The 12,572-nt window shown below is 61.0% G+C and overlaps 1 protein-coding gene across 15 annotated transcripts; it reads right to left on the bottom strand.

Moving 5' to 3' along the window:
• Positions 1-5,205: 5,205 nt before the first annotated feature.
• Positions 5,206-8,859, bottom strand: LOC145540539 (uncharacterized). Of its 15 annotated transcripts, XR_014078382.1 has the most exons (7): positions 8,609-8,859; positions 8,109-8,210; positions 7,637-7,709; positions 6,636-6,799; positions 6,194-6,558; positions 5,805-6,045; positions 5,206-5,642 (listed from the first exon to the last, which is right to left on the bottom strand). XR_014078382.1 is itself a non-coding variant. In XM_081575086.1 (6 exons), exons 2-5 carry the CDS (start codon positions 7,999-8,001, stop codon positions 5,948-5,950), a joined length of 693 nt encoding a protein of 230 aa, XP_081431212.1. In that variant the 5' UTR covers positions 8,002-8,210; positions 8,376-8,859; the 3' UTR covers positions 5,206-5,645; positions 5,805-5,947. The 15 variants fall into 15 exon arrangements, 14 of the variants coding, with proteins under 14 accessions (XP_081431212.1, XP_081431211.1, XP_081431215.1 ...); XM_081575086.1 differs by lacking the exon at positions 7,637-7,709 and having other exon boundaries at positions 5,206-5,645; positions 6,654-6,799; positions 7,918-8,210; positions 8,376-8,859; XM_081575085.1 differs by lacking the exon at positions 7,637-7,709 and having other exon boundaries at positions 6,654-6,799; positions 7,918-8,168; positions 8,376-8,859.
• Positions 8,860-12,572: the final 3,713 nt, after the last annotated feature.

Raw genomic sequence — 12,572 nt, 5'->3', positions numbered from 1 at the left:
TCACACGCAGTGTGCTCAGACACACCCCAGCTCCTCAGCCAGCCATCCACAGCCCTTAGGCGCCGGAGCGCTCACTGTCGCCTCCTTCCATCTCGCTCCATCCTGACGCCTCCGTGTGCACCAGGCAGGGCACCGTGCCCCTTTTACCCGTGAGCAGGCCAGGTTCCCTGGGGACGGCCCAGCAGGGCTCTGAAGGACGAAGGCGGCGGCGGTGGCCGTGGAGTGGGGCTCGGGGCCTCCAGCCAGGCAGGATCCAGGCCTGGTGGCTGCCTGTGTGGGGGTGGGCGCTGGGGTGGGCGCTGGCATCTCTTCTTTCCTCAGGCCTGGCGCCTTCTCCGGAGGTAAGTCCTGGTGGGGAGAGACCCCGGCCAGGGGTGTCAGCACCACTGGTGAGAAAGTGGGCTCAGCTCACACCCTCTGTGTGACTGAGACAAGTTGCTTCCCTTCTCTGAGCCTCAGGGTTTTTCGCCTGTTAACTGGGGGTAAACATCTTACCTCATGGGATTGCTGTAAGGATCCGTGAGATAATGTGTGCAAAATGACTGACCCATAGTGGGTACCTAGAGCTAAAAATAGCAGTGATGGTGAACACAGGTGTGATGCATTTCCTCACGAAGTGAGGATGCTGACGCAACTCCATTCGGTGGACGTGTGTGAAGCGCCTACTAGGTGCCAGGATGAACACGACAGATGTGCTGGTCCTGGAGTCCAGCGCTGCCCTCAGACTGGGGTGCTCAAGGCTGCCCGTGCCCTGCCTGCCGCAGACGCCCAGCTCCTCCCCGCCAGTCTGGTCTAGAGGAGGGGCGCTCCGACCCTCACCGTGCGCAGGAAACGCGTGTCCGGCTCTGCGGCCCAGGGTGGCGGAGGTGGGGTGTCCTTTCTCTTCCTCCCATCATGAGGCGCCTGGCTCCGGCTGGAGGGGGGGCTGTGGCTCACCCTGACGCAGGACGCTGGGTCACAGCCGCGGAGGCTCCCGCTGGCGGCTGGCCACTCTGGGGGCAGAGGGGGTGCCGGGCTCACGGGGGGAGGGTGCCTGGGGAGCCCACGGCGCCCCCTCAGCCTGAGACAGAGGCCCGTAGGTGAGGCCGGGCAGCGTGCCACCGCACGCCGCTTGCTTCCCAGCCCCAAGACAGGTCTAGGGTGGGGCTCTGGCCAGCCCGGCCTCAGCGTTCATGCTGGTCAGCTCTCCACTGACTGATCCTCTCCTTGTCCAGATGGGAGCTCCGAGAGGGGCAGGGGCCTGCCCAAGGTCACACAGCCAACAGGCAGCCGAGTGAGGACTAGAATGCAGGCCTCCTGCCGGTCAGGCCAGCCCTGGCCCTCGGCTGAGACCGGGCCTTGCGGGGGTGGGCTGCCCCCCCCGGCACACCCACATTCACCTTCCCAGTCCTTGGAATTCTGCTGAAGCAGACGATTCCCGGACAGCGCCAAGATGTGTGGTTGTCCTTCCGCGGGGGCAGGCTGTCCTTTTCCAGCTCAGCCCACAGCCCATCTGCCTGGTGAACTTCCACTCCCCTCCCCCAGCTATCCATGGGGGAGGGGGCTTCTGCTGGGGGAGGGAGCCAGAGGAGAGTGCCCGGCTGAGCTCTTCACACTCTGCGTCCCACTCTCCTGACATGGTTTGAGGGGGTCCAGCCAGCAACCCCTCTGCATGACCTGCCCTGCTGCTCCTGGTGGCCAGTGGACATCCACCAGTGCTGAGTGCCTGGCCCTGGGCTGGACGCTGGGGCATGGAGAGGAGGCCCTGAGGGGTTTGATGGGAGAGAGGTCAGTCAACGGGAGGTTAGAGATGACTCAGACTCAGTCCCCACCCAGGCAGTCCCGGGAGAGGGGTCGGTGCGGTGCAGGGGAGCCACATGCATAAGTAACTCCGGTCAGGGTGGCCAACGGGGCACCCCCACACCAGCCACGGGTGGTAGGGGGAGAGCTGCTTCTGCCAGGGTCAGGAGGATGGTGTCAAGGCGAGGGTGACCCCGCAGTGGAAGTTTGAAGGTTAAGAGGGATGTTGGCAGGCAGAAATGAAGGAGGGCTCCATGTCCAGAAAGACTTGGAGGCAGGGTGCTGACGGGCCCATGGGGACTGGCATCTGTGACACCCAGGGTCCAGTGGAGGAGGATGAGACTTCAGACTGGAGGTGCCCACCTCCCAGCCTCAAACATCTCCTCAACACTGGTTTTCTCAGGAAAGACAGAGCTGGATAAGCGGAAAGAGAATTGGAAACCAGACAGATCTGGGTTTAACTCCGGTGCTCAGAATACCTGGTAGACGCTCAGTGAATATTCACTGACTGAAGGTAAGAACGTGAGACTTGTCCGAGGCCATATATCCAGAAAGTGGTTACAGCCAGAGCTGTCTGATTTCACCTCTCCTTCATCCAGCAAATACTTCCGGAGACCTACTGCGTGCCCAGCGCTGTGGGGTGGTGATGGAGACAGGTTTCCATTCCCTGGGGAGGGAGAACAGACTGGCATTAACCCGATAATGGCCCAGGCAAACAGACTCACCTCCCTGGAAGGCTCTAGACAAGAGCTCTTGAAAGGGTAGAAGAGAAGGACTTGATATGGTCTCTCAGGTGGAGGGAGTGTCCAGCGGAGGTGATAGTGATTAAGTCCACAGATGGAAGGTGAGTGGGACCTGGCCTGGCAGAGAGAACAGCGTGGGCGATGGTGTGGAGGAGGGAGGAAGGGTTCGAGTCTCAGGAGGATGAGTCTGTGTTTCTTATTCTGCCAGCTGGCCTTCCACCTCTTGAACGGGGGTGCACCGCTGTCCTCCGTGACCTGAGCTATTTCTGTGTGTGGCTCCCCTTGCCCCACACCGTTCCCCCCAGGCCTGGGTGGCTGGAGCGCAGAGGGTGAGCTGGTGGGGTGGTGGAGCTGGCCAGGTCGTGGGCCCGGATCCCAAGGTGCTGGGATCTCGTCTTCATCCAGAGGGCCTTGGGAAGCCCCATCCTCTTTCTCCATCTGCAAGCCAACCTCCCTTCCAGTCACACTTGAGGTGGGGGTCGGGGGCTGTCGAGGCCTGGATGAAGCTCCCAGTACAGCTCCTTGTCTCTCTGGAGGCCCAGCCTGACCGGGGGGTCCTGAGGACCAGGGCTGGGGGCCTTCCTGAGAAGCCTGGGAAAGAAGCCCACAGCTGACCTCAGACGGTGCCCGCCCTGAAATCCAGCCTTGGGCCCAGGGGCTTCTAGCCGGAGTGGGCTGACTAGTGAGAGCTCGCCCCTCCCCCCCTCATAGACTGGGTGGACAGGGAGATGGCAGGGGGCTCCGAGGTGACGGAGGAGACGCTGTGATGGGCCCTGGTGACACTGGCGTGAGGGCAGCCCCAGCCCCGGGGGACCTTCCAGCCTGGTGAGTGAGCACGGTTCACTGAGCTCATCTCTAAAGTGCCCGACCCAGGCCTGGCGGCCTGGCCTACAGTAGCTGCTTCATGACAGGATCCATTTCTCAGGGGTCCGAGGCTGGTACCCTGACTCTGCTGGCGGGGAGGAGGCCCCCTGCAAGGACCAAGGCAGGTTAAGGCTCCCCTGAGATGCTTCTCTGGAGGCACGTGTATCATGCGCCATGTGACCACCAGGGGGCAGCCTCAGACAGCCTCATCCTTCACTGCTGTCATTGGCCTTCCTCCCCAAGCCAGTTTACCGCGAAAGTACGGAGCTTAGCAACTCGGACTCACCCACTGTGTGAGGCTGTGCGTCGTGTGTTCTGCGCGAGGGGGCCCAGCCGAGGAGGGGGACACAGAAATGCTGCCTCTGCTCTGGTCACCAAGCCCCGGGGCTCTGGCACGGTCTGGGTCTGCCCTGGTAAGGGCCACCTTTTTTTTTTTTAGTATTTATTTGTTTGGCTGTGCTGGGTCTTAGTTGCAGCATGTGAACTCTTACTTGCGGCATGTGGAATCTAATTCCCTGACCAGGGATCGAACCCAGGCCCTCTGCATTGGGGGCACAGAGTCGCAGCCACTAGACCACCAGGCAAGTCCCAGGGTGCCTTTTTCTTAGCACAAAGTTGTTATCTCCCTCCCATGCTTCATACTACAAGGCTGCATTGACCCAGATTTGCACCAAGTCTTCATTTAGGCCAGCAAAACTCCTGAGCTCAGACGTTACCTGGTCCTAATTCCCACTGTACAGACGTGGAAACTGAGGCCTGGGAGGCCACCCAAGGCCAGTTAGGAGAACAGCTGGGCCTGGAACCCTGCAACTATCTGCTCCACCTGGAGGCTGCAGGTTCCGGGTGCTACCTCTGGAGGTCAGGCCCTGCCTAGGGGTCCCGGAGACCAGAGCTTGGGGCCTTTCCAGGAACTGAGAGAAAAGGCCGCAGGCTGACCTCAGAGTTTTGCACTCTCAGCTCCAGGCTCAAGATTGGGGGGGCTTCCAACTGGAGTGAGATGACAGGTCAGAGTCCCTTCCAGGTGACAAGCTGGACTAGATGGGGGAGGGACAGGGAATAAGCCCCCAGTCTGAGGGAGGGGGAACAAGTACAGCGTGGGGCACTAAGGAGGCACCAGCCCTGCTCTCAGAAAGCTTCCAGCCTGCTGAGGAAGCGGGGTGAAGTGTCTCCTGCATCAGGACAGGTGTCCCCCAGCTGTTTCAGGGACAGGAGTTCTCATGGGCATCAGAGGCACACCCCCAGTGTGGGAGAGCCCCTCTGATTTCAGTGGGGCCATTGGTATGGGCTTGGGGGGGGAAGGTTGGTAGTTTGGGTTAATAACAGCAACAATAATAATCATGGCAGCTGAGACCTTCCCATGTGCCAGCTGCTGTACTGAGACCCCTCCCAGTCCTGTCCTGTGTAATCCTTCCAGTAACCTTACAAGATGGGCCCCAGCTGTGGCTGTGCTGGGGCAGCCTGGAGACTCCAGGCATGCCCCTCCGTCTTGACCTCAGGGGCGATTAGGAGCCTGGCAGCTCCTGGGGCCCCACAGTCTCCCTCATTCCCACCTCTGGCTGTTGGCACAGACTGTGCCTTCCCCTGGACTAGTTCACATCCCCATATCCATCCCTCGAGTCTCAGCCGCAGAGGCCTTCCCCGTGTCCCTCCTGATTCATGTCTTCATTTGTCAAATATTGATCAAATCAGCATCAGCAGTGTGCTGTCCGCTCAGATAAAGGTATACAGCTGAGAGTAATCAGACAGGTCCCAGCTGCCTTGGAGATTAGAGTAGGTGTCCGCAAACTATGATCCATGGGCCAAATCCGGCCCTTGGCCATTGTTTTAAAATAAAGTTTTATTGAAACACATCTGTGCTCATTTGTTTACCTATGGCCGCCCTGCCTTACAACAGCAGAACTGTGTTCTTGCAGCAGAAATCCCATGGCTCTCAAAGCCAAAAATATTTGCTACCTGGCCCTTTGCAGAAAAAGTTTGCTGACACTTGGTTTAGAGTCTGGCAGAGAAGGCAGACATGAACTAGTCCCTGGAATAAATAAACTGACAAACGGCAAGAAGTGCGAGGAGGGGCCCAGCAAGGGTCCCGAGTTGAGACGCAGGGCGAGACGGTCACCGCTTCTTCCCTCCCGCCCTCGATTCTCTGAGCAGTCGGTGGGGGCAGGACATGGGCAGCATATACAACGCACTGGCCCGTCCGAAGGTCGGGCCTGGGGCTGAAGTCTCCTCCTGTGCTGTATTTACGGCAGGGGTGGGGTCCTGCTGAAATGTGCAGTAAGGGATCACTGCCTTCTCTCTCACATCACCCAACCTCACAGCCGGTCATGACTGTTCTCATGTCCCCCATCTCCCCGTCCCCCGGGAGGCAGGCAGAGCGGGAAGCAGTGTTGTTTTACACCCGGGACAACAGAGGCTCCTTACGGTTTAATGACTTGGCCAAGTCTTGCTGAGCTGCAGGCAGAGATCTTGATGTCGTGGGAAAGCCCTGGACAGTATTCAGGGCCCCAAGGCTCTAGCCCAGGCATCATTTGGGCAAGGCTGTTCCCCTCTGGGCCTCAGTCTGTTCATCTGTAGCTAAGAAGGTTGGAGAAAGGAGCTCTTTTCTGGATCTGCAGCTGCACACTGGGGCTCGCCCCGTCTGTCTCCAGGCCTCGGTCTGTCTCTGTAAAGTGGGGAGAGAAATGCTGAGCCCTCCCACACTCCTGAGACTGAGCCCCGGCCAGGGAGATCACAGATGGGAAAGTGCTTTGAGCTCACTGGAAGAAAGAGCCTCTATAAACCCAGAGGGTTCCTAGGGAGGTGGGGCGGACCTGAGCCGGGGGTCTCGGGGCAGCGTTCGCTGTGGCCAGCAGAGGGCGCTGTGGGGAAGCGGAGGCCGGCCTCGCCCTGTCCCTCTGAGCGCAGACCGAGGCCGGCCCCGTGCAGCGCGGACGCGGACCTGAGATACCGCGGACCTCGGGGGCTGGGGTGGGCAATTGAAGCGAGCGATGGGCATCGTGGCAGGGCCGGGCAGGGGTAGTGACCCCGGACCGGGGGCCCGCGGGAAAGCAGGAGGTCGGCGGTCTGGACTGGACAGCCAGGCGGAGACTGTGGAGAAGCGTCTGGGCTGTCTGGACTTGAATCCTGGCCGTGCCACCCGCAGGCAGGTTGCCTCTCTGAGCCTCGTGTTCCTCGCCTGTAAAATGGGAGTAATAATTGCACTCGCTTCACACAGCTGCTGTGAGAACCAAAAGAGCTGACCGTGGGTGACACCTTAGAACAGGTCCTGACTTGGGCCAGTTTCTTAAATGTTGCCGTTGTGATCTGAACTGGACAGCTCGGACATTGACCGCTGAAGCCACGAGGGGTTCGTGTCCGCTCAGGAGCAGAGTGGAAGGACAGGGCTGAGGACAGGCCACCTGGAGAGGAGAGAGAGGCTGCGGGGGGGGGGGGCGGGGGGAGCACAGAACCACGGAGGAGGGACATAGTGAGGCCCAGGAGGGTTGGAGGAAAGAGTCGCTGGGCACCCAGTGCGGCATCTGCTGCAGCCCCAGACTCAACTCCCTGCTGAGTCACCCCCTCCCAGCTCCTTCCCCAGCTGTGTGCTCTTGGGCATGTCCTTGGGCCTCTCTGTGCCTCAGTCTCCTCCTCTGTAAAATGGGGTAATAGCTTCTGCATCACAGAGCCACAAGGATTCCTTAAGACAGCCTGGCTCTAGGACCCCAGCCTCTTCTACTGTGACCTCTCCAGTCCCATAAGGGGGTGGGTCTGGCTCTGGCCCCACAACCTCCCAGGTTGTTTGTCTAGAAAACCAGCTACAGAGGAAAACCCCCAACACAAGCCAGCCCAGTTGGTCTCTGCAGCCCTGCCCAGCCCCGCCCTGCCCTCTCCTGCCTTCACAGCCCAAAAAGCAGGTGGGGTGAGTCGGGGGAGAAGCAGACGCTCTGGGAACGTGTTTATTCCCAGTGCAGGGAGTGGCAGTAACCAGGTCAGGGTAGAGCTGATGGAAGGGCCCCCAGGACTCAGCTGAGGGGTGACGCTCCTATTCCAGCAGGTAGGACAGTGGGCATCAGAATCCACTGGGAAGCTGGTTCCACATGCAGGTTCCAAGACCCTGCTGCCTGCCCTCCCAGAAGTCCTGCCACCCGGGTCCTAATTCCCTAGATTAGGAATTAATCTATTAACAATTAATAATTTTAATATTAATTAATAATTAATAATTAATATAATTGTTAATTAATCTGTTAACAATTCAAGTTCTCAGGATTCTGCACCTCACTGGGTGGAGGTCCTTCTGGTCCTCAAAGCTTAGGAGCTTCCCAGGTGGCTCAGTGGTAAAGAATCTGCCTGCGATGCAGGAGACCTGGGTTCAGTCCCTGGGTCGGGAAGATCCCCTGGAGGAGGGCATGGCACCCACTCCAGTGTTCTTGCCTGGAGAACCCCATGGACAGAGGAGCCTGGTGGGCTATAGTCCCTGGGGCCGCAAAAGAATCAGACATGACTGAGCAACTAAACAACAACAACTAACCTAGGGAGTGTGGGGTATTTTAAGGACCTTTGCACCGATGAGGAAATTCAGACATGAGTGCCGGAATCCCGGATCCCATCTGCCCAGGAGAGCAGGGCGGCCACGCTCCATGTCAGGAGGAGGAGACAGGAGGCAGGAGGTGAGGGAGGATCACTGGGGCTTCGTCTAGGGCTGATCTTTCGGGGACCCTGAGCTTCAGAGGAGAGTGGCTGAGACACCTGCAGGCCTGGCAGGGGGCAGGACGCAGGTCAGGGCTGACCATCACTGATCCTGGAGGGCTGGTGAGGGGGCAGGACGGTGTCAGGCTCTGGACACTGAACCTGAGGAGGGCAAGACGTGGCTGTGGGGACCGTACCTACGACCCCTACCCCAGGGAAGCCTCAGTGTCCGGGCGGAAAGCCGTCTCCTCACCCACAGACCCCTGCCCTGCTGTGAGGAAGACCCTCCCTGGGGGCCCCGCCCTCCCAGGAACCCGCTGTGCAGACCCTGATCCTCGGCAGAGTCAGGCCAGGGGGCTCTGGGGCCCATCCTGGAGCCCTGACAACCGGAGAGTGTGGCCACATCCCCTCTCCCCGCCACTGGGAGGGTCTGGCTCATGGTCAGGCCCTGGGGCCCAGGCTTTGGGTCGGAGAGCCGGATCGAAATCCAGAGACAAATAAGAGATTGTCGAGGCTGAGGGTCCTGGAGAGGGGAAGACAGGCGGGGGTCAGGCGTTAACTCTGCAAGATGCTGGGCTCCCAGGCTTGGAAACCCCCTGGCTGGGGACTTGTCACGTGATTCTTGGTCCCAAAGAGGCTGCTCCATCTGCTCCTGCGGCTTTCTTCAGCTTTCATGTCTCCCTTCAGCCTCAATTCACTTCCGTTTTCAGTTCCTCTTCCCACGTCGCCCTGCCCCTGGGGTCCGCAGACTCGGGTCACCGCAGGCCAGGTCCCTCGGGTCTGATCTGGACCAACGATTCCTCTCGTGCTCAACCCGTCTGGGCTGGGTGCCTTCTAGGGGGAGGAGGGGGAGACACGGGCTGCCGCGTGGGGCTGGCGCGGGGCGCAGACCTCTGAGCAGCAGAGAGGAAGCAGAGGGAGTCGGCCGCGGCCGGTGCGCTCACCGCGCTGGGAGCCAGCTTCTGCGGTGGCCGTGAGGACGCGCACTCGGTGCTCACGGAGAGTTTCTCTTATCATCGTGGGAGAGTGGCCTCCCGTGACCTTCTCTCACCCCTCACTTCTCACCCGGGAACCCGAGGCTCAGAGTGGGCGTCGGCCCGTCCCAGGTCGCAGCGCTCAGAGCTGGCGGGCGCGCCTCCCCGGTGGGTCCCGCGGGGCAGGCCCCATTGTGTGCTCCCGGCCGGAAACCGCTGTGCTCAGCCGCCTGCCGTGAGAGGAGGAGCGAGTCTGGCTACGTGACCGCAGCCCTGAGGCTGAGCCGGGCCCAGGCCGGAAAGCAACCTGCGGGGGGCGGCCGGGCAGGTGGAGTGGGCCCTGGGGCGGAGACCTCCCTGCCTGGAGGTGGAGATGCTCGGAGCTAAGGCCTCGCTGCCCTGCCCCACAAACCTGCCTGCGAGGAGGCAGCTGATCGGCTCGTTGCTCCCTGGAAGGGGAGCTGCTTGGGGAGGAGAGGGCCGGGGGTGCCCAGTAGGGCCGGTGCGCGCCTGCGCCCCCGGGGAGCTTTGCACAGGCCGCCCACCCGCTCACCAGCTCTGGTTTCCAGGGGCCTGGGGGTCTCCACGGGGAGGCCTCAGCCCTGGGCGGGGCCCCTGCTGGACTGCCCAGGTGGGACCTGGAGCATCGCGAGGGGTCTCCTGGCGACTCACGAGGGACTGCTGCCCCCCTCACTCTGGACGCAGGGCCTCCTGGCCCCAGGCCCGGCTGGTTCGTGGCCTGGCCTGTCACCACAGGGAGGGCGCTGGAGGCCAGCACGTCACCACGGAGCACGGTGGAGCCACTGACCGGTTCAGCAGAGGGGCGGGAGGTGGTCCAATGTGGCTTCTGGAAGGGGCAGGTTGGGTGGCAGCGGGGGACTGGAAAAGGTGGGGGCAGGGCTTAACAGAGGCCGAGTGAGTGGGGGTGGACCTGCCGGCACCAGAGTGGGCTCCCTGGGGTCCGCTCCTGGCTCCTCCTACGAGGCTGTATGCTGATGGCGCGTTAAGTCCCCGCACCTTGCTCTTTGCACGTAAAATGAAAGTGAGGTCAGAACTGGGCCAAAACAGATCCCTCCCCGCCGCCTCTCTCTGGACGCCCCAGCATCAATGCCCCGGCCAGAGGGCGCCTAGACCAGGGCAACGGGAGCCCAGGGAAGCAGGGAACATGTACAGTGTGGGAGGCAGGGATCCGGCCTGGACAGCAGAGGGCCTGGGAGGAGGCGGCATCCCCGGGGCAAGGACATAGAAGCCGAGGGCATCCTCGTGAGCAGAACCCCAGCTGGGGGTGGGGCCTGGGTGCCAGTCCGCATCACTAGGGAGCCAGCCGTGCAGCTGGGACCCATTGCTGCGGAAGGCGGCAGGAAGGGAACCCCGTCTGAATGGTGAGACACCCCCTCCGAGGGGTCAGCTGCCTGGGACTGCGCTGCTGGTCTCTTCTCCTGCAGCTGCCACACGTCCAGGCCCCGACCCGAGCCCCTGTCTCCCTCCTCTGCCCTCTGAGAAAGACAGGAGTGGCCACAGGCCTCGCTTCTCCCTGCTCACCGTGTGTCTCCCTGGACTCTCTAAGCCCCAGCTTCCTTATCTGTCAAATAGGGCTATAATGACGCTTGCTTCAGAGGGCTGACGAGAGGAATAAATTAAATCATGCATGGCAGATACAAATTGCCTGGCACAGCTGGCTGATGTGCCAACTCATTGGTAAGACCCTGATGCTGGGAAAGATGGAGGGCAAGAGAAAGGGATGGCAGAGGATGAGATGGTTGGACGGCATCACCGACTCGATGAACATGAGTTTGAGTAAACTCTGGAAGATGGTGAAGGACAGGGAAGCCTGGCGTGCTGCAGTCCATGGGGTCACAAAGAGTCCCAACAACATCAGTCTGACTGCTGGTGTGACGTCATATGGCCTCACATGGGCCCTGAGAGGCAGATACACTTTGCCCATCATACAGAAGAGGAAAACTGAGGCTCAGAGAGGTTGAAGTGGTTTGCCATGCAGTTCTGACCAAGCAGCTCCCAAGCCTGGTTCTTTCCATGGCGATGGCTGGGACGTGGAGGGGAATTGGGGGGAGGTTTGGGACAGGATCCACGTGCCCCCCACCTGGTGTCAGGAGAGGGGACCTGACTCCCAGCCCCTCCCCCGTCTCTGTGGGACCATCTCCCCACTCCTGTCAAAGGCCAGCCCTGAGACGGCTCAGGTCAGCAACCGTTAAGCCTCTCTGCTGACCCCAGTGTCACCCCTTGGCTATTCCGACTCTCTCGGGTCTAACTTGCATCTTTCCTGCTTGAGCTGCAGCCTGTTTCCCCCTCACCTGCCTCTGGGCCAGCAGCTAGCAACTGCCCTTGTAGAGATGCACCCCCCACCCCAAGTCCACAGGTGCAGAAGAGAGGTCACCAGCCCCTCCCCGTGGGATTGCCTTGCTGGCCCAGGGGCACCTGAGGCATCACCCGCTTCCCCCCGCAAGAGGATCTGTGATTCCTTAAACTCAGAGGAGCTGCCATGGGCCCAGGACAGAGAACAGGTAGCGAGAGAAATCGGACACCCAGTTCTAAGCGAGGGCCCAGAGTCCTCCTCCTCCGCTGTCCCTCCTGGCCTGGGCCCAGCAGGGTCAGAGCACTGGGTACTGATGAAGCCGCTGGGCAGCTTCTCCTGACATACCTGGCCAGGTGAGCAGGCAGTGAAGCCAAGAGCCAGCTCAGCTCACTGCCTAGGTGTAAACAGCGGCCCAGTGGGAAGCTGGCAGCCACTTCGGCTGCCCCTTCCCCAGCCCCCTCCCCGGAGCCCCACCCGGGAGAAGAGGGTGCCCTGACTCATTAGAGGAGTCCCGTCCCACACCTGTGCCCAGCCTGGGTGGGGTGGGGGTGAGCGGGGCCCACAGAGACTCTCTGTGCTCCAGGCCATGCCCAGCCCACGTCTTCCCTGAACTGGTGCCGGGAAGGCGCCAGGCCCTCGGGATCCCAGGCCCCCGGGATCCCAGGCCCCCTGCCTCTACCCCTCTACCCCAGCCCGCCTGCCCCTGCCACTCCCTCCCGGGGCCCGCGGAGCAGGACAAGGGCCTTCTGGACGCTGGGTTGTGTCCTGAAGGGCCCCCTTGGCCCCCGTCCCCACCAGCTGAGAGCTGTGTCCTGTGGAAGGAGGGGTGCAGCTCCAAGGTTTCCAGGATGAGGAGGAAAACCAGCCTCCATGGACTGCTTAGACCCAAGGCCCTGCCCTTGGCAGACACTATCTGGGAGATGGGCATTGCCACCCCCACTTTAAAACGGGGATGTTCAGGTGAGACTGGCAGCTGGGTGAGGGATTGGACTCTCTCTAGCTTGTCCGTACCTGTCTTCCCAATGCCTGCCACGCAGCAAGAGCTCAAATGACACTTGTGGAGTGAATGAATGAGGTTCAGAGAAGGCGAGCAACCTGGCCAAGTACACACAGCCAGAAGGTCGCTCTACTGAGACTTGACCCCAGCTAGTTCAAATCCTCAGCCCAGGCTGTTTCTGAGACCCACCCACCACTGTGGGGGCCTCACACAGACACACGTGAAGGTGCACCTCCCCA

The sequence above is a fragment of the Giraffa tippelskirchi genome, chromosome 3, assembly GCF_054371585.1.
Source record: "Giraffa tippelskirchi isolate mGirTip1 chromosome 3, T2T-mGirTip1v1.2.pri, whole genome shotgun sequence".
In the NCBI taxonomy this organism is placed as follows: Eukaryota; Metazoa; Chordata; class Mammalia; order Artiodactyla; family Giraffidae; genus Giraffa; species Giraffa tippelskirchi.
This window is presented reverse-complemented; position numbering and strand designations above follow the sequence as displayed.